The following is a 21,924-nucleotide window of genomic DNA, read 5'->3' as shown; positions in this document are numbered from 1 at the left end:
TCAAAACTGAATGTACAGCCCTTATATTGATGTCTCAAGAGATTGTGCCCAAGCAATTTGAGTTTTAGAGGATAATTGAAGCTCAAGTTTCAAAATTCATGAAGTGAAACAAAAATAGCTTTAAATGATTTATAAGTGCAAATTGCCAAAGTGGGTCTTGAACAAATGGATATACCATTCCTTGCTTTAGAAAATGACTTCTACCCAACAAGTTTCTGAGAATTTTAATACTAGTTGATTTGAAATTTCTAGATTTCTTGTTAGAAAGTACCATATTCATTGCTTGTTTAGTACTCATTATGCCTTAGTCTGAGGCGAAAAAAACATTGTTGGGCATTTTAAGAAACTTCCACAGAAATGTCTGGTCTAACATTTAAACACAGGCATTAACAGCTCTAACTGATGCCCTGAACAAAAGGATGCACATAATTGGATTAATGAAAGAGAAACAAGAAAACACATCAGAAGCTAATCTAATTACTGTTAACTGTTTAGTGAAGTTCATCCTCTGCAAAGCTCTGGTCTCTCTTGTTCTTCACAAATAGCTATTTTGGAAGTTGACAATGAGTAAAACCCAACTTCAGTTGCAAACTTTCTTGGGTAGAACAGCTGCTGAGACTGCTTGCAATGTGCAATCGCTCCTTGAATTGGATTCTCAATCTCTGAATTTACACTGCTGCATCTCTTTAGAAATGGCAGCCCATAAAATCCATTCGTACTTGTTGAGCTCGAAGATGAAGAAGAGCCGGATGATGATGATGAAGAAGATGATGAAGACTTGTTTGTCGAATGACGTTTGATAGCCATCGAGAACGATCGCCTGTGAAGGCGACCATTGCTATCCTCATTACTGATCTTCTGTTTGTTAACATTGCCCACACAAGTTGTTGGCATTTGGCTTTTTTCCTTCTGAATTTGTCCAAAAGGGACTTTCTTTAGTGTCTTCTCGCATTTGTTCAAAGACTCTTTAGCTTTCGAAACAATTCGTTCGTCTGCAACTTTTGATGCTGCTGTACAGGAATCATCTGAGCAACCAGACTTACCAAAGAAAGACTTTAGATAAGCCCTGGAAGCCTTCAGCCTGGAACTAAGCGAGGATTGCTTGATTAACTTAAGCTTTTTAGTCCAGGACTTCTTTTGGTTTTCACCAATGAAACCACTTTCTTCATTTGAATACTCCAAAAAATACTCTTCAGGATTTAGCTCTCGACTTACCCGACAAGACTCAGAAGGTGAAATATTGCAGGATTCAAACGGGGTACTGGTTGTAGTTGGTGTTGTTGCAGTAGTCATTACTGGGGTGCTAAAGAATTCTTCAAAGGTATCTTTCCTGCAATCATATGGAGAGTTGGAGTGTTCCAGGAGCTTTTCTACCATTTGCAGACGAGGTGGGAGGTGAAGAGGAAGGAGCTTTCCTTTGTAGAAGAGCTCATCAGCTGGAGAAGTGGTGGTATCTTTTTCAAGTGAAATTGAAGACATTTGGAATTCAAATTCTCTTGCTTGTGGAGGAGAGCTTTTGGAGTTGCAGAGAAAATTAGAGTACGAGCCGACTTCAATGTCAATATAGTCATCATCTGCATGATCATATGACAGGTTCAGTGCCATTTCTAGCAACTCTTTCTGTATTGTCAAGGCAAACTAGCTTTTCTCTCTGCCTCTCTTCGTGGGTATCTGTGTGGAATGGCTTATGGAAAGCTGAGCTTAGTGAGAGGGGGAAACAAAGGGAAAAGCAGCATTTAAAAAGTGTGAGGTGATGTTCCAAGTCTTAGAAAGTGATGAACTGTGAGAGACAATTGTCAGAATTTTGGAATTTTCTGAATGTATCCAAATAAAAAATTTAAAACATTATGGAGTAGCACTAATGGTCCTCTTGTTTTTTCTTTAAAACTAGGGTTTGTTTGGCTCAAATGGTTTCCCAAAAGTAATTTAATTAGATGGGGGAAAATTAAGGAATTAAGATTCTTAACTTACATGATACTAAGGATAATGACTAACCAAACAAATCAAATTTTAGTACTTTCCTTAGAAACTTGAAATTCCTTAATTGAACTCAACCAAACAAGACCTTATCATGTGCAAGGAAGCCTCCACCATTTTCAGAAAGAAAATCTTTAATAAAGTAGATTTACAAAACAAAATTTTTACTACATACACAAATTTTTATCAGAAATTTTAAAGAAAAAGCAATTACACCTTTTCATACTATGAAAAGTAATTTTCCTTATATTTCAAAAAGATTTTCTACATGAAAATATATAATTTACTTCCTATAATTGTACTAATCTAAACAGAAATATAAATCCATTGTGTCTAACTAATTTGGAATACAATTTCTAAAATAGGAATGCATACATACATGGATTTACTTCCTATAACAAATACAATAATTTTAGAAAATAAATTTATGTAAATATAATAAAATTGGTCTCTAAAAAATTTTAAAATTTTTGACATTCTTTATATTATTGACACTTGTTTATATATATTATCAAAATGTAGCTTTCTAAAATTTCTTAATATATACAATATATAAAATAGGAATACATATATAAATGGATTGACTTTCCATAACAAATACAATTTTTTTTTTTAAATTAAGTCTATAAAAATATAATTTCAAAAAAATCCTATATAACTATAATACAATTGATGTCTAAAAAAATTTAAAATTTTTTATAAGTTTTTTTCATATTATTGACACTTGTTTGTTTATAGTGGCAAGATGTGGCTTTCTAAAATTTCTTAATGTAAACATATTTAGCCTCCATTTGTTTTACATAAAACATTTTTCTGAAAATATATTTTTTTTTACTTTTTTTTACGTTTGTGGCATTCAGAAAATAGATCAATGAAATTTGATTAAAGTGAAAATTAAGTCATTTTTAAGGAAGATGACTATCTCTTTCTCAATGGATAGGCCAAGATTTAATCTTAGGAAAGCCAAAATAACACTTCGTTTTGCCTACACGTTACACAATTTAACTATTATTTTATTTTAATAATATAATTATATATATATATTTTATATTTTTATAATTATACTATAAAATTTTGATAAAATTTTTAATTAATTATAATTTTATTTCAAGTGTTTATAAGTAACTAAGTTGATTAATAGATTATTTTTATTATTTCCTAAAATTATTTAACATATATCAATAAAAGGATAAATAAAATAAAATAAAAAACATATGCATGACAATTTTTGAAGTATCATTTTTTAAATTTTTATATTTTAAATATAAGATGTGTTTTTAAAGAAAAAATTTTAAAATTTTTTAAATAATTTTTTAGTGCATAATTATTTAAATACATATTAATTTAATTTTGAAAAATATAATTTACAATTTTTTTTAATTTAAAAAAATTATTTAAATATGATTTTTGGAGATATAATATAATGACCAGAGTTTTATAATGTATGAAATTATAAACTTAAAAATTTTAAAATTTTTATAAGATATAGTAAAAATAATTTTAGATAACTTTTTTTTCTTGTATGAAATAAAATTTTAGTAGTTAAAATTAAAAATGTTTAGATTAAAGTTTATATTTAATATGAGGGAGAAGAGAACTTGTACTTCTTTTAAAAGGTTTTACTTTAAAATTTAATGTAAGAAAATATTTTTTAAAATGAATCATAAAAGTTCTTATTTGGCCCACTCAAATTCTAATTTATAGCTAAAATAAAATTAATATTTTAGGCCAAAATACAAAAAAAAAATTCAAATAGATAAATAGCCTAATAAAATATAAAAAATTTTAAATTTAGGGGGTAATTTAATTTTAAATATATAGAACCATATACTAATTTTATTTTCATAAAATTAGGGGCCAATTTAATTTTAAATATATAGAATTAAATTAATTTTTTTGACAATACTAAAAAAAAAAAAATCATAAACCTAGGGGGTCATGGCCCCTAACCCTTCGCCTCTACTCTTTTGAAATGAGAAAGTCATTTTCTAAACTTTCACGATGTTATCAACATTATATAAATATTTTAAAATATAAATACATATTATTATTTTAATATTATAATCAAATAATGAAAAATATTTTTAGAAACATTTTTTTACAATAATTTTCATGAAATATTTTTCACATATATATATATATTTAAGTTATTTTTCTCAAAATAGGCTAAATCTTAAACTACTTAACCTTTCATCTCTTTTATTGATTATGTTATGTTGATCATTTTATGCGTTAAAGTTATTTAATAAATTAATTATAACCCTTGATAATATTAATATAATATTACAGCAAACTCTTAAGTTACATCTCATTTAAATATTTTTATTTTCATCATAATGAGTGCATTTTTAATTCATTTAAGTCATGAATCAATTATTTTTCTTATTGTAGTTACAAAATGAGTTTTTAAATTTAACAAATAAAAAGAAGAGACTTTGCATAAATTATTTTTTTTTATTGTCATTATATATAAGTTTAGTTTTCTTCATTATTCTTTAATTATGATTCTCTTTAAATAAATATATATATATATATATATAATTAAAACATATAATCAACATCAAAAGGTAAATAATATAGTGCTATTATTTTATTATAGTTCTCATATGTATACTAGAAATAATGATAATTTTTTTATCATTGTTTTCCTATGTGTACTCATTGTGATTTAGAATTTAGCAAATTTTTTTGTCATAAAAAAAATTGTAAAATTGAGGCACTTAAAAAAATTATAAAAATTATTAAAGATATGAAGGTAGTTTTTTAAGCATTACTATATTTATTCATTATATTTCTCATTAACATATACTAGAAATTCATTCATTAGTTAAATTTTCTTAAAACATGTTAATTTTTTATTTAAATTATATAAGAGCTACCAGATTGCAAAGAGATCTTAAGGTTTATAAACATGTGAGATAAGAAATTAAATTAAGAAAAATTTTTATTTACAATTTATCTCTTATTAAACTCTGATATCATATTAGAAATTTAAACCTAACCTTAAAATTAAGATATTAAAATTAGAGAGAGTAACAAATTATAAAGATATCTTAAAATTTATAAATGACATAAAAAGTGAAGAACAATTTTTGTTAAGAAAAGTAAACAAAATATTTGATATGCATGACATAGTGGCCCCACTTCTTGATAGCATTTTCTATTTAGTTTAATGAATTATTAACTCATTAAAATTATGGGCATGCTTAAGAAAATTATTACTGCACTCACCTCTCTCTCTCTCTCTCTCTCTCTTAAGTCTTTTAACCCAAAATCAAAAGTAGCACATGTCTTTATGTGCATTTTTATCATATAATATTTCACAGGTTTCTCTACGTGTGCCCCATTAACTCATTAAACAAAACTTGAAAAAGTTTCCCATTGCCTATGTAATATAGAATACCTAAAAGGAATCCCTTCATGCTTTACTTGGTTTACTACTTTTACTGGATTCCAGGATTTGTTTTTTTTAACTTTGCTTTTTTATTGGAAAATCCCAAAAAAAAATTGCATCTTTTATTTTTTTTAATCTATTTCTCCATTTTTTTTTCTTTAAATTCTTTTATATTATTATCTTTATATTAATATTACTTGTTAATTTTTGCATATACTATTGAATCTATATTAAATAAGAGACTTGAAATTTAAGTTTTTCAATTAAATAATAGAGAAATTATTGTCTAGACCCGGTTTATCATGGACTCAAAATGCAATCATGTGAGACTCATATATTTAATAAATAAATCTCGTTATACATTTTATATCTTCAATTCATAATAAACTGAATTTAAGTAAGAAAAATCCTAAATAATATGTCTTTAGATGCTAGCGAGACTACCGATTAAGTCTATATCCTTAATATAGTTTAAAGCAAATCATTTATGATAGTATTATAATATGAGGCCACATTAGCGATTATAGCCATTATTAGGGTATAAAAAGAAGACGTAAATCTGATAATCAACTAAGCTAAGCCTTGCAGTTATATTAACTGATGTTATTTAGTTGAGTTGAAAAGACAGAAGAATAGAAGATTTTTAAGAGAGGATGAGTTGTTGACCTCACTAAGAAAACAACACATGATCCGACATTTTATGGTGGAGAGGAAGGAAATTCTGGTTGAAATGCCTGCAAAGCTCGAGACTTTTTTTTTTTTTTTTAATAATTTCAAGACTTTTGTTTTTGTCTTCCCTTTTAACGCAATCCCTACATTTAATTAAGGCTTCTCTCTCTTGGGTCCCTTTAATATATATATATATATATATATATATATATATATATATATATATATATATATATTACATAGATATTTCAGGGTCTAATTAAATCGTTTAATTTTTAAAAAAGATTAAATAAATTTTTTAAATGTTAAAAATAAATCAAATAAATCATGAATAAGTCTTTTAAATTTTAAAAATAAAATTAAAAAAACTGAATTTTCCTCCAATATAAATTCAACTAAGACCATATTTTAGTGCATGGGGTTTTTCATTGGCAATCCTGATATCTGGTTTGCAACATTTCAATAAATATTTGTTGCATTCTGAAACAAATTGATAAATTATTATTTACTGAATAGTTTAATATGCTTATTTACATAAATTATGACAGAGATTATAAAACCATTAAAAAACTTTTTAAATTATTTAGTAAAAAACAATTTATCAATTTATTCCAATATGCAATCAATACTTACAGTAATGTTGCAAATCATATATGCATGATTGCTAATGAGGACTCCGTGCATTAAAAGATTTACGTGCATAGTTTAGCTAGATTTACATCATAGGCAAATTATAATTTAATCTTTTTTTATCAATTTTTAAAAGTTAAAAGACTTAATTATCTCCAAAATAGTAAAAGAACTTATCTGATCTGTTATTAAAATTTGAAGGACTTATTTGATTTTTTTAAAAGTTAAAGACTTAATTAGACTCAAAAATATTTTAAAAACTTATATAATTATTGGTCCATACTTTTAAGGGTTAATATAAGTATTTTGCCTTTAATTTATTATAGGTTCTTTCTATAAAGAAAGACAATGCAAAGGGGCATCACTAGCTTTTTGGCCCTAATCCAAATAGTTTATAGCTGTTCCAGTTTGAAAATTAAAAAAAAAAAAAAAAAAAAAAAAAAAAAAAAAAAACCTTTTCTAACTACTACTTGTTTGAATTTCTTTGTAATGCTTTTTAGCCTTATTGAAGGTATGGTCATATGTATTGTTATGAGCAAGTTGCTACCCGATTCAACCCAACCCATTATTCCATTAAAGATGCTGTCATCCTGTCCTACAAAGGCTTAATTGGGAATAAATATTTTGTTCATTTGATCAACCCTCTTAATAATTTTTCAATATGAATAGGTGGAAGCAAATTATCCCCTCTCTCTCTCTCTCTCTCTCCATATATATATATATGCAGGAAATGTGTCTTCTTTGGGACTTTGAACCTTTTGGAAGAAGAATTTATTTCATTTTGTATTGCTGTTCAGTGTGTTTGTGGCATTTGTCTTTGGAGGGTATGCATACCCACTAATGAGTCTTGGTTAAATGGTAATGAAGTCGTCTGTAGGGTTATGAGATTATGAGTAAAAAATCCAGTCGGAGTCCAATCAGCTTAAAAAAAGGTAAAACACCAAGACAAATAAGAATATTATGATAAAGTGTATTTGCATGATATTACTATCAGGTAAATTATAAAAGGTACTTCAATTTAGGAGTAATAACAGTAAAATACCTAAATTTCAAGTTATAACATAAAATTATTTGATCTTTAATTTAAGTAATATAAAATTCTCTGTGATTTTTTAGTAGTTAATTTTTAAATTATTTCTACTAACGTGATTTTTATTAAATTAAAAAAAATTATACTCTTTTCTTTAATTTGACACTTGTCAAGAAATTTTTTAATTAATTAAAATTAATATTTTATAATTAATTTATCTATAGTTTCTCTCTCCTTATTTTCTTTCTACCCATGGTCCCAATAATCCAAATTATATAAATCGACATTTTAATAACTCAAAACTTATTTATCGAGACTACCAATTCATTTATATATTTGTGTGTGTCATGTCAGTATATATAATTTAAAAATTAGATACTTAAAGTTAAGGAGATTTTATGCAATAAATTAAGTTTAGAAATTTTATTGGTACATATTGTCTTTGTAATTTACCTATTAGTCTTGGAAAGTGAGGAAAATAAACTAGTACTGGATATTCACGTTTAAATTCTTAATCTGAACTAAAACGCTGTACTCAAAAAAAGGCAAATTTTTCTTTAATTTTTTAGAAATTCTTGTGTAGAGTTTAGGTTAGCATTGATGTAATGGTAAATATGTTCTATTGTGGCTTACATGTTGCACGTTTTAACTAAGAAAATAGCCTCTCTTTTCATCTTAACCCTTCCAAGAGGCCACTTGTACTTTGTTATCTTGAATAGGAAAAGATAAAAATGCTATACTCAATCACAGCTCAACACCATCAGAAGTGCAAATACTTTACTTTACAGGTTGCTTTATGACAGATGAAATAGAGTTCTGATGCCTAAATGCAACACCTAAATTCCCCCTCTGGTAAACATCACATAACTGTACATAGAGGTTGAACTTGGATTCTGAAGGGACAAAAAACGTACAAGCCAAGTATAACCCACCACCCAGAAAATCAGGGTGCTGAGGGTTTCTTTCAGAGTTTGAAAAATGGACAAGAAGAGCCACTCTGCTTCAATTCAATGGGTTCCATTTGCTGGGTATCCCATCAACACCAGCAGCCAAATCCTTTTGGTAGTCATTTTAGTGACTGCCTTTCTAAGAGATCAGGGCTCTGGCGGGCTAGCTATCCACTATCTTCTGTAGTCTAGTAATGAAAGCATAGGAGGCCATGCATAATCATGGTGCCGTGCAAAAGATAAGACCAGTTCCAACTTCCAGGTAAGGAAACCTTGTGATAATACATCTTAACATTCTTTTTGGTTTTTCCATAAAATAACAATAAAGATTGCAAGTTCTAGCTCTATGGTATTGAAGTTGTCAAGTTTGAGTCGGAGTCTGACACAATTTTTAAAAGAAAAAGACAAGCAGCTTCCCGCATTCTGTATTTCGTTCCTACAACATTTTTTGTGATGAAGCATGAAAGGTCATCTTCAAAATCAAATGGTCTCACGCATTATCAGCAAAGAGGCAAATTTGCACCAATTGTTGCTGGCTTAATTGCTGGACAAAGGGATATTTCTAGGTGGTGACCATGACTTCATCATCTAAATTATTTCGCCCAAAAACCAACAGAGAAAAAAGAAAGAAACAGATTCACCACATTCTCCATATGAATTAGGACACTAGGATACGTGTCGAAGCATTTGTACCCTAATATTGCAGTTCAACGCATTTACATTGGGTATCTTCTGTTTGTTTGTTTCATCAAATTCCACCGTAAAACGTACAACTTGACAATTTACAGAAGAATGAATAAATTGAAACTTAATCCCCTGTTACAAATAAGTTGCACCGAAAAGCTCGAGATATAAAATTCAGCTTTTGTGGAGGTCATGCATATATTTGTCATAATAATACATAGGCTTGCTCGCTTATGGATTTCTGTTGCAGCAGTCACCATTCTGGAGGGCTTGGTCGTCACTTGCTTGTAGCTGTATCACCAGATCTCAACTCCCTTTCAAGCTCATCAAACTCCCAGTCACCAATCTCTTCTGTTGAGTAATCCCGAGCATCCTTCCCAAACTCTGACTCCAGCTTTGCTAGTTCAGCTGCAGGATCAAGCATCTGATGTTCCTCAACTGCAGGTGCTTTGGGTTCCACATCTGTCCCAGATTTTGGTGAACTAGGATTCTGCATCAATTTACGGGGACTTGCCACTTCCAGTGGCTTCTCAGATGCAGTCTCTGACTTAGGGGTCGGCGGAGTCTCAATTTCTAGATTTGGTCTCTCAACTGATTCAAATTCCTTTCTCAACTTCTCAATATCATCAAATAGTTCTTTAATCTTTGCATCGTCTTTCCTGGATAAGAAAGGGGCAACAAAAAAATTCAGGACAAAATAACCAAACATCATACCTTGGATAGAGAATTTGAAATGCAAAGTTTTGAATTTGAATTTCAGTTCAAATTGTACAAATAAAATATTCAAACATCTAAAGGAAGAGGGAAAAAAATCAATAATGATGCCTTCTGACATACATCCCAAATTCACATTCAAACAAATTTTCATCGACATTCAGAAATTAACTTCCATTCATGAATTTAAACAGAAAAAGAAAATCAAAGTACTATAAACCTCATTTAAGTAAATTTAAATGATAAATTCTTTCATTTCAAATTACCACCCATCTAAAATCCTAAACAGATAAATAAAGGAGTAAAGGAACATGAACAATTAAGAAAAAGCCAGAATTGCACCTATAAGAAGGCCCCTGTTGAGCATAAAGCTGCTCCCTCATGTTATCCACCACACTGAAGGTAGTTATAATCTGAAACAAGGCAACAGAATTAATATATCGATTCATGTTTATGAATTTTTTACTAGGCATATCAATATTGGAACGGTGGAACTCATAACTATTAATTATGAAAAAAATCCAAAACTCTTTGTGAAATTGTGTTTTAATTGAATCATTTCAATTTTGGCGATTTAGGCCAAATTAACCAAATTAGTTGCAATTTTATCCATTTGACCAAATTAGTCAAAATTAAAATAAAATTAATATTTACTCACAAAGAAAATAATTAATTAATTTTTAAATTTTATCCCTCTCTCTCTCTCTCTCTCTCTCTCTCTCTCTCTCTCTCTGTTTGCCCCTCACCTACCAACCATCCTCCTCCACCACCATCAAAGAGTCTACCTCATAGAACGCATAGCTGAACCCTCTTGAAGCCATTGCCATGGCTCTCCATGTTTGAAAGTACATAATTTCATAATTTCAAGAGACTAGGACAAAGCCCTTGATAAGAAAAGAAAGGCCCATTTAAAATGTTGCTCAGTGCAGGATTCAGGGGTGAAGGTGAGGGCTCTAATAAATAGCTAGACTTTTATTTTATTATGATTACAGTTCTTGCCATTTTGCTTGCAGGCCAGAAAATGGTGTTGAAAGAGATGTGTGAGAGACTTAATGACTAAGAACCTTGGCTCTGTGCTTGCTAGGCATCCACAAATACCTTGTATCCTATACATTATAGAGAGGGAGAGAGAGAAAGGGTTTCTTCTCACTCTTGGAAAGTGGCTTTACAAGACCATTCATTAGAAAATGTGAGAAAATGGAAGGAAAAGAGGGGGAAGGGAAGGGGATGGTGGGTGAGGGGAATAGAGATAGAGGAGAGTTAAAAAGAAAAAGAAAATAAATTAAATTTTTTATTTTCTTTATGAATATAATATTATTTTTTATTTCAATTTTGATCAATTTGGTCGGTGGATAAAATTGCAACTAATTGGGTCAATCTGGCCTAAATTACCAAAATTGAAATGATTGGATTAAAACACCATTTCACAAATTGTTTTGGATTTTTTTTTTTTTTTTTTTTTTTTTTTTTGCAATTAAGCCTATAGATAAATGGGGAAAAGGTCAATTTCAAAAAGAAAATAAAATAATGACAAAAAATTTTGGAGGATACACCCAAGAGAAAACAAAACAAAACAAAACTAAAAAGATGAGAATAGGTTGTTGAAAAGTGCAACTCATTACAAGATCTGCGCCACAAAAATATTTATCAAAGAATTGGACTGCGTTTTATGTACCTCGGTTTCATCAGAAAAGGCAACAAACATGAAATAAACAACCACATTACATACCTTGGCTTCATAATCCAAATATTCCTCCTCAAGATTTTTCCTCGGATGTAATACTTTAGAATCATCATGACCCACACCTGCCACCTCTGACCTGTATTATAAAGTGGGGAAAAATCAGAAAATTGGATCAAACTCAAATCAAAATAATTCAGAACATCACCAAAAAGCACATTACCCTTCACTTAAATTCTTTAGATTTTCCACAAATTTCCCAATGCGGCTGATATCAGGACCCAACTCTTTCTGCATAAGAATATAGGTAGCATCAGAACATGAATGTCCATGCACACACACACACACGAGAGAGAGAGAGAGAGAGAGAGAGATAGAGAGAGAGGAGGGGAGACAGAAATTTAGTAATAGACTTAAGGGTTTGCAGATAAAATATTCTTGAAAAATAATATCATACCTTGTAATCAGAGAGTAGATGGATTGCCAAGTTCACGAAATAGTCCTCATGCCTCTCCAGTTCATCACTTGAAATTGTAAATGAGCAACAAGTACCAACAAATGAAATTTAGTTATTTTCAGTTTGATGTATAAGACACAATAGAGAATAGGGAAAATATGCTCTTTCAAAATCTATATTAGAAAGTAAACAAACACATAAACAATAGTATTGCTAAGTCAAACAAAAGGGCATACTTAATATCACAAAATTGAAGTACATACTTGACCTGCTTCTCCTTTGTCTCTGTATATGACCGCTGGAGAACCCAAGTATCTTCCAGAAAATTAATCCAGGTACTCAGGACATTTGCTTCAACCTTAGATGCAGCAATAGATTTTGAAAGCTCATCTTCCTAAAAACATATTGAAAAGATTTATCAGAGATCTGAATAATGAGAATGACTGAAGACTTTCCGCAATCATCTTTAAACCTGATAAGAACTTCAAAACCAGGAAAGAAAATTCCACACCTTTGTTTTCAAGTGCTCAATGATCTGATTGTTAGCTTCTTCAAACTGGTCTCTCTCTTCCCTAGCATTGCGAAGCCGTGCATTCGCAGCAGCCAGAGAAATATTAACCTAAACCGTGTTGATCAATCTTCAATATTTTTGCAACCGAAATAGGATAAGTGGATAGGCAATTACAAAATAAGGCATACTTTTTTAGTATCATCATTCAAATGATTCTGGAAAAACTCTCATGCTGCATTTGGATGGAAGGATTTCAAGTGAAGGATTGGGCATAATTTTTAGTTCAAATGGTTTGCATGAAACTAGTGCATTCTTTAGTTGATTAAATTCACCAATGGTAATGAGAACTTAATCGAGGTGCATTTGAAATTGCACCCTTTTATAGGTATTTTAAATCTACCCCAAAATTAGTTACTTATTGACACTGAAGTCTAAACCCATTAAACAAAACTAATCAAAAAAAAAAAAAGCACATTAAAACCTATCCTTCCAAATTCCTCAATACATAAGCGACATCAGATTCTATATTTTACAATGTAATCACTGTAAAATTTGCAGTATACCTATGATGGCAAAATTGTGTTATCCTGTGGCAACACCAGTTGTGGCACTGCCATAGTGGATAAGAAAAACTAAATGGCCTTGCATGTGAATTCCCTTATTTTGTAAGGAAACCATATTCTCATGCATGAAATTTTGGTTTAGTACATCCTTTACTGAAATTTATCATGATAATACTGACAAAGGGGATTGCCTCAGTGGAACAGAGGAGCTATATAGACAATTGAATTCCATATCACATAATGTTAGATGAATTGGTTTCGACAACAGTATTATCATATCCAAAACAAGTCAAAGATGTCTACTGGTGAAAAAGTTCTCATGTGACAGCACAATTAGCAACATCAGTAAATTTAGAATGCAGAAAAAGATTTAAAGGAATACATGGGACAACAATTAGAAGAGTAGTACAACATGACCTAGAAGCATTACACATTTCGGAGAATTTAACCCAAAATCGTTTAGAGTGGAGAAAGAGAATCCATAGAGCCGACCCCAAATTTTTGGAATAAATGCTTAGTTGAGTTGAGTTGAGAGTACATGGGACAACAATTGTCACCAGAACCACATGATACGACACACACACACACACACACATAGATAGAGAGAGAGAGAGAGAGAGAGAGGGGGGGGGCGGGGAGCGACGGGGAGGAACCTTTTTCAATTGAGCTTCAAGTTCATCTCTTTCTTTTTCAAGTACAGAAATTTCAGCTGATATTTCCTGGAGAGAAAACAAAGAAGAGAAAACTCAATTTTCCCTAGACACTTGCAAGCATGCATGTTTCATAGTTTATATCAGACACATGCCATAAAACTTTAAAAAAATACATGAGTCATAAAGAAAGCTATGCCCAACAGAAACCGAATTTTATTAAGTAATCTGTAATCCCTTCAGATAACAACTTAAATATGAGGACTGGTACAGGAAAGTTGAAACAAATGAAAAAGATCTATTGATAATCCAATTAAAAAAGGCCCTCAGTATGTCATAAATAAATTGAGCATTAAACAATTGGGTTTATGCTTCCTTTTAATACCCGCAACAATATTATCAAACACATAGAGGTCATGGTAAAAACTGGCCATTCCAATAGGAAAAGATACTAGTGGTCTAGTGCATTGCAAGAATATTTTAAATGCTAGCATAACTAATCAAACCATCACTCTTTTAAGTTAATGACATTAGCACCATCAAAAGGCAAGTCTTCTTGAAGTATATGCTCAAAATTTAAAGCATCCCTCCACACAACCCATTCATGGAAGAGAAAACACCAAGCTGTCTTCCAAAGATAAACGTATTACCTTCCGTACAGTCTAAGGATAACGAACTAGAAAAAAGCTTTGCTTTAGAAGCACATTACCTTCTCTCTTTCATTAGATTCATCAGCTTTGGCAACACGAACTTTTAGAGCCTCTTCCTTCTGTATTCTGTCAGTTCACAGCAGGTGGAAATAAAATCCAGCATAACTTCTGAATGTAATGATAGATTTAATAATGTTTATTTGCTAATGGGTTAAAGTTCTTTAATTCATGTTTGTTGGTCTCAAGAAGATGAGAGAGAGAGAGAGAGAGTGAAGGGGAAGAGGGGGCGCGCGGGCGTTTGTTGTCTCCATTCTGATACTCTAGTTTGACAACCTCCTGTATTTATTTCCAAAGGACTACCCAGGCCCAGAAAAGAAATTATTTGCTAAGCCACCTAGGTGACAGACTTAAAAACCGACATCTCACCATACTGTTATACACTTGAAATGAAGATAATGTACACTCTTCAGTCTTTTGCGAAACAAAGTGGAAGAAAAGGCATTACAAGTCGTCTTTTATACAAGTAAAAGAATTCCTCTGAAACCCCTAAAGAGGTGCAATTCGAAAACAGGAATCATAAAAATCATACTAGGCATCAAAAGGAACCTACAGCCAGTCAATATCCAAAAAGTTCAAAAACCAAGAAATTCTTAAAGGAAGAAGATTTGAGTCAAATTGCAAACGACCAAAAGTGTACTGTCAAAAATTTTTAAGAGGGTACAACCTGGTGCAAAAACAGATAATTTTGTACCTGTGATCTAAGATGCGCTTTTCAGCTTTTGCTGCAGAGCTAGCAAGGGATTCTGACAAGACCTTCAACTTGTCAACCTGCACACATAAAAAAAAAATTTTTTAAATCAACACAGCTATAAAGGGAACTTGGTATTTTCCAGTTGATATGAACAATAATAGAAAGAGATGAATTTGCACTCAACTCAAAATCATAGATTAAAAAAATTAAAAAAAAAAAAAACCCTCAAACAACATTAAGCAATGAATAATCTGCCACTGCTTAATTATGGGGAGAGAGAGAGGAGAGGACAGACTAAATTTGACCTGAAAACCAATATACAAGACATGTCCTGGAAAACAGGTGATAGTCTGGAGCTATGATTAGCAAATATACTACCAAGTATGATGGGTAACATGGAAATCAGGTCACTTTGATAGAGGCCAAATAGTGCATATGGCAGCAAATAACTAAACCAAAATATGGACAAGAGAAACGTGTTTTAAGAATATGTTCAATCTGATGGAACAACATATAGATACTGAAACAGAAAAGGCACATGGTGCTCATTGGAGACAGTTCCACAATGATTTTATCAGAGAGTTCTCCACAACAATATCTAGCATGTCAAACACTGTCTCACAACAACCATAGACATCAATGTCACTAAAAACTTCAAAAGAATAGACCATCAAATACTGTACAGCAAAGATATGCTACCTCTCTTTATTCAGGAACTTACTAGGAACAACAAAATGGTTTTCATTTCAGTTTTCCCTTTCCCTTTCCCTTTCCCTTTTCCTTTCCCTTCTTTTATAATTTATATGGTAATTATTGCCATGTTATCATTATTATTATTAGACTTATTAGTATTGAAGTAATTACATTATCAATATCATTATTATTCTTTTACCTTCTTTTTTCTTTTCAATTGGATAACAAGCACTAACACCATTGCGGTGGTTTGAGCCTTAGACACCTCCAAGATGCAGTGGGTATCTACCCCTTGTTATTATGGTTATCATTATTGCTCTCATTATTACTTCGCTCCCTACATCTCTTATGCATGTAAATGTCTTCATGTCATGCGCAAACTCTCATTCTCCAACACAATCCCCATCTACAAGCATGAATGCATATATTGTGCCCCCATATTTGAAGTGGAGACATCCAAGTCCAACAGCCCACATCCATGCATCAATATTCACTAATGTCCCCCATACAATAGTCAATAGCTATAACAGAACAAATAAGAACATGGCACAGTAAAATCCATGAAGGTAAACATGTGATAGACAACAGATGACAAAAGGTAAATGACTGCAAAGTTTAAACACAAAACCAAGATTTTATAAAAGTAATCAAGAACAAACCCACAGCAAAATAAAAGCACACCTTTTGAGCATGAATCTCTGGAGAGTCTCCAAAATTTAAATTTTTCTTTTTCAGTAAAAGCCCTTCCAATCTGGAACAGATGCGTATTTTTGCAAGGGCATCTTTCAGCGCCTGCAAATCCAAGTGTTAGATCTGTATTTCTTACCTTTGCAGTAAGCCAAAGGTCTAGTTTTCATATGCTTTCCAAACCAAGGAAAATACCAACACAAATCTAACAATTTGAAATAATGTTCGCCTCAGGAAAAAAGAGGAGGAAAAAAGAAAGAAAGGAATCAGGCAATGATTTTATTACATCAATTAACACCTTTATTTATCATTTCCCTTCTCAATATGCAAAATTAAAATAAAATATAGATCCTTTAGCCGTACTTTATAAAAACCAACCAAAGGAGTCCTATGTATTCTCTCCCTTCTCATTCTCATTGCATTCCTTGTATAAGAGCCATTACAACATAAAATGTATTATAGATCTATAACCCACAACTCACAAATCAAAATGATAAAATTTTTGAGTTTGAACAATGATTTTGATTGTTAATCATTCCAATTCCCAATGTGGATTCTTGTTTTGCTCAAAGATGTTTCAACATTTCCAGTAGTATTTCATATTTCAGAGAAAAATCTGAAGCTGATTATTAGTCAGACAAGACATTTCAACATTGCAAGTACCTAATGAAAATCAAATCCACATGAACCAAGCCAGTAGCATAAGAACAATTCAGACAACAAAAACATGAGAAAACAAGGTAATTAAAACACCCAAATTTGACCTCTACTGTTGCTTTAGCTGCTCCATCAGATGCTTTGTCCTGACCTTCACTTGATGGCTTATCAAAACCAATCATTCCATCAAGTTTGTTCTTCAGATCAATGGCTTCAGCATCCATTCTGCAACCAGAAAATACACCAAAAAAAACTAAGTTAGAAATTTCTATCCACTCACTTTGTTTCTTCAACAACTCATGAATCAAAGTATTGTAACATCTGGATCTGATTTGCTGGTGATAAAAACTTGTACGTTTTCCAAAGAATCACCATTTGAAAGCAAATAAGACCATGAATGCAAAATGTTAAAAAAAAATCAAAATGGTTTTAACTCATTAAAGATGAGAATTTTTTTATTTTTTCTCTAAACATAAACTCCATCATCATCCACAAAAATACAGATAAAACTTCATCCTGATACTTTGAAAACAAGTACATAAACTTAAGAAAATAAAATTTAAAAAAAAAAAATGAAAGTTCTTGTTCTTTAACTACCTTCCAAGATCAGCACTAACTTTCAACCCTGCAACAGCACCTTGTGCAAATTGAAGCAATTCCTCTCGCTTCACCTTTAAAGTTACCAAAAAAAAAGAAGAAAATATCAAACTATTGGTCTTCACTTTAAAGCTGAAATACAGAACAAAATTTTAACAATTCCACTTGGTTTTTATAAATTTATCCAAATCAAATGCCTCCCTCTATAGTTATACTGTTTCTTATGGGGTCACTCTTGGAATGGAAGTTATTATTGTTTTCTCCCTTCCAAGGATGATCCCCTTTTCCACTTTGCACTTTGCTTCTAATAAATTTATTTCACATCAAAGAAAGAGAAAATGAACAGAAAACCAGACATGCAACATATAATAGGTCTTAGAGTCTTTCTTTTTAGTATTCATCATTCAACACTACACAATCACGCATGATTCCAAATTAAGCAATTAAACATCAGCAAGTTTACTTTGTGAAATATTTTGTGTAATCTGAGTCAAGTCAGTATTCTTCATGTCTTTACCAGCACTTCATCTTGGTAGCCAGCAAAAGCTGAAGCTAGATCCTGTATGCTGCTCACTATTGCATTATGAACTTCTTTTCCTCCAGTTAGACAGATCCTGAGAGTAACCGAATTTTTAAAGAGGATTCAGGGAAAATCCAGGATCATTCCAAATATTCAATATTTTCAGTATACATCAACAGTATTCCAGAATCATTAAGTTTACTAGAGACCAAGAGAATAAATTTATTTGCAACACCTAAAATAAAGAGGAAAAATGACATTTGAATTCAGCACAGCAAAATTCTAGTTACATGCTGGCACTTTAGACCGTGATTTAAGCTTAATCATTATTAGAAATTTAGAATAGCCAGCAGGCTCACCCAAACATCTCTAGAAGCAAAGAAATTTCTTCATCGGTTGGTGCTTCAAGAATCTGAGTCATAGAAAAGAGTTAACCATTACAATCAATAATTATAAAATTGTTGTCAGAACATTTGCAATAATCAAATTAGTACACGCCACAGTCATATTTAATTAGTGGAAGAAAAAACCTATATTCTAAAAGCTTATATCAATTCTTACTTACACCTAAACCTTCCTTTGATTACGTGAACCTGTCAAGTAACATATGAACACTTGAAAACATTTACTAAGGCTCCATTTTCTTCATAGAAATTAACTTTTAATGGAAAATATTTCCTGAGAAAATGAATCACTTTCTGTTATTTAGTTGAAACATTGAAAATCAACTAGAAATCATTTTCTGGCATCTAGAAAGAATGTCTAGATTTCCAAGGATTCCAGATTTTCTTTCTACCTTGGCCTTAATTTGCTTGAATAGAAGAGGGGAAAAAAAAGGAGGGGGTGCATATTGTAGTCTTGCTGGCAATCAGCAGCAGCCAACAATGATTCAATGATGACTAACTCCAAATGAATTTGGTTTATAAACTAGTAAGCATGTGTAGATGTGTGGCTTTCTTTTGTATTCCTTTCAATTTTTAAACTTTGCACAAGTCTAGAAAATGACTTCCTATTTTGAAAAAATAGAAATCCTTCTTCAAGGAAAACATTTTTTGTTTATCCACTTTCCCATGCACCACAAATGTTCAAAAACACAAAAATGTTTTCCAAGAAAATGTTTCATTGAAACAAATAGAGTCCAAGAACCACACTTGAACATGTGCATCAGCATTTACTATCACATTAGCGAGTACTATAGACTCCAAACTTGGTTGGATAATGACATAAGGCATTCATCTCATACTGATTCTTAATATTGGTTAAATGTCTAAGCATGCTTAATTATATGGGTGAAATTGCATAACCATACCATGGACAATGTAATGCCCTCCAAAGCCTGACTTTGGAGAAAAACATCGCGAAAGTTCATTGGCTCACCCCCAATGTCAGAATCATAATATAGTACCTATTTCATCATAGCCAAAAAGTTAGAAAAAGAATTTAAACAAAACGGAACTTTCACTATTTCAGTCATTTCAAGCTATGAACCATTTCACACAAGTAATCTCAAATTCCAGCTTACTACACTACTGCATCCAAAATTTGAAAAATATGCACCAAAGTGCAGAAGTCTTAGCTCAAACAAATAAAATCAGAAAATGACTTAAAAAAAAAAGCCAATTGGCTTAATGGTATCAATAAAAGGGACAATGCATAATGTAAAGAGAGCCAAATCTAGTAGACCGGCAAATGGCATACAATAAAAAAGGGTTTTTGCTTACCATAGACTGTTTTCTTGGACTTTCTTTTCCTTCATCAGGAAAAAGATGTTGCTCAAGGGTCCTCTGTTTATCTTCAGATGAAGCTGCCGATAACTTCCCGACTTCTTTAAGCACAAGCAGCCATCTTCCCAGCAACAGAACCCTCTCAGGACCTCTACAAGAGACAGCAGCCTCCTCCAGTCTCTTAACAGTTTGCTTAACACTTCTGTAATTCCGATTCCCCTGCATAAAAATGAAACTTGTAAAAATTCAAAAAGGATTGCACTGCTGAGAAAATGCATAAGAGATAAAATGCTAAACAAAGCAAAGACATACACAAAAAGCAGAACAGTACCCACATTCAAAACGGAAACTATTTAGCTGTTAGAAGTTCACAATAGCTTAGCTCACATACACAAAGCCTTACAAAAAGCTCATTCCTCAGCATCAAACAACAGCTAAAACTCCAGCTACTTAAACTTCAAATTACTAGTTCTTTGAATTCAAATGATATAAAACAACCCCAAAATTAAAAACCCTCACTTTGACCTCAGATAATTTTCTACAAAATGAAGCCATAGAAAGAACTATAATGAATTAAAGCCGATGAAAAACCTAACATCGTAAAGAGAAAAAATACAAACAACCGTGAATTGCAAGAGAGACAAAATAGGAGAAATAAAATTACAACTGAACAAAGAAATTACAATTCGATCTTGCAGGATTTTGGCTCCTTCAGCAACAGCTTGGCCGGCTTGTTGAACGACGGAGTCAGCGTAGTTCTTGACAGCGCGGGTGAGGTTGTTCTTGTTCCCCACCTCCACAGCCTTGTTCACGGCGGATCTAAGCCACGACATTTTTTTATCTTTTTTGGAAAATTCTTCACTTCTCTTCTATAAAACACAGAAAAATCCAAAGGCAATGTTAGCAAAAGCAGCTTTGAACTGATTTTTTTTTCCTTTTTTTTAGGTTTTAGAGGGAAATAAAAGATTGTTAGTTTTGGGTTCTTTTTGGAGGTTGAAGAACATGGAAATTTAGAAATGGTGGAGTAATTATCAGGTAGAGACAGTACATCATGTTTGCTGTAGATCAACCAATTACCAGATGATAATATTTTTTTTTTAATATTGAAAATAAATGATATTAAAAGTGCGTTGACTTATGGAAACTTGGCGGCATTTTGAAAATGTTTTTTAAAATGAAAAATATAATTTTGTATGCTTTAAATACATTATTAAAATTTTTGTTCTATTTTTTAAAATTTAATTAGTATATTCAAATTTAAAATATGATTTTAAATTATTTTCTATTACCTTTTTTTATAATAAAAATTTTATTTCCAGTTGTTTTCTAAATCAAAAATAATTACTATTTTATAATCAAAATTACAATAACTTTTTATATTTAAAATTAAATAATTACTTAAAAATATTTATTTACAATGATAAAAGAAATGAATTATATTATTATAAAATAAATAAATAATATATGTTAAAATTTTAAAAATAAAATAAGTTAAAATTTTAAAAATAAAATAAGTTTTTAATATATTTTACAATAATTTTTATTATTTATATTGTTAAAAATATAAATAATTTTTATTTTTTTAATTAAAAAAATTTTTATTATTTATAAATAAATATGTATTTCATATTTTTTTATTTTTCATATAAAATAAAATTTAAACTTTTTTTAAAAAAATAAAAATAATAAATAGAAATATGATTTTCACAAGCAAACAATCCCTAAGTGTTCAGTTGGC

At 30.8% G+C, this 21,924-nt stretch overlaps 2 protein-coding genes and 1 long non-coding RNA gene across 3 annotated transcripts; 1 reads left to right on the top strand and 2 right to left on the bottom strand.

Annotated features, from left to right (window-relative positions):
* Window positions 1-273: 273 nt before the first annotated feature.
* On the bottom strand, window positions 274-1,735 carry LOC110651005 (probable membrane-associated kinase regulator 4). The gene has a single exon (XM_021806186.2). It carries the CDS (start codon window positions 1,603-1,605, stop codon window positions 502-504), a length of 1,104 nt encoding a protein of 367 aa, XP_021661878.2. The 5' UTR covers window positions 1,606-1,735; the 3' UTR covers window positions 274-501.
* A 6,660-nt stretch (window positions 1,736-8,395) lies between these two features.
* Window positions 8,396-9,973, top strand: LOC110651387 (uncharacterized). Its single transcript, XR_002494173.2, has 2 exons — window positions 8,396-8,909; window positions 9,585-9,973. It is a non-coding gene; the product is annotated as an uncharacterized LOC110651387 (long non-coding RNA).
* LOC110651381 (uncharacterized) lies at window positions 9,320-21,204 on the bottom strand. Its single transcript, XM_021806702.2, has 18 exons — window positions 20,870-21,204; window positions 20,184-20,405; window positions 19,772-19,867; window positions 18,822-18,874; window positions 18,460-18,556; window positions 17,943-18,016; window positions 17,453-17,570; window positions 16,683-16,793; window positions 15,309-15,385; window positions 14,617-14,683; window positions 13,911-13,976; window positions 12,695-12,802; window positions 12,447-12,577; window positions 12,184-12,250; window positions 11,950-12,017; window positions 11,775-11,865; window positions 10,388-10,458; window positions 9,320-9,990 (listed from the first exon to the last, which is right to left on the bottom strand). The coding sequence occupies exons 1-18, from the start codon at window positions 21,017-21,019 to the stop codon at window positions 9,609-9,611; spliced, it is 2,049 nt and encodes a 682-aa protein (XP_021662394.2). The 5' UTR covers window positions 21,020-21,204; the 3' UTR covers window positions 9,320-9,608.
* Window positions 21,205-21,924: the final 720 nt, after the last annotated feature.

The sequence above is a fragment of the Hevea brasiliensis genome, chromosome 8 (assembly GCF_030052815.1).
Source record: "Hevea brasiliensis isolate MT/VB/25A 57/8 chromosome 8, ASM3005281v1, whole genome shotgun sequence".
Taxonomy (NCBI): domain Eukaryota; kingdom Viridiplantae; phylum Streptophyta; class Magnoliopsida; order Malpighiales; family Euphorbiaceae; genus Hevea; species Hevea brasiliensis.
Note: the sequence above shows the minus strand (reverse complement) of the source record. Positions and strands in the feature narration are given on the sequence as shown.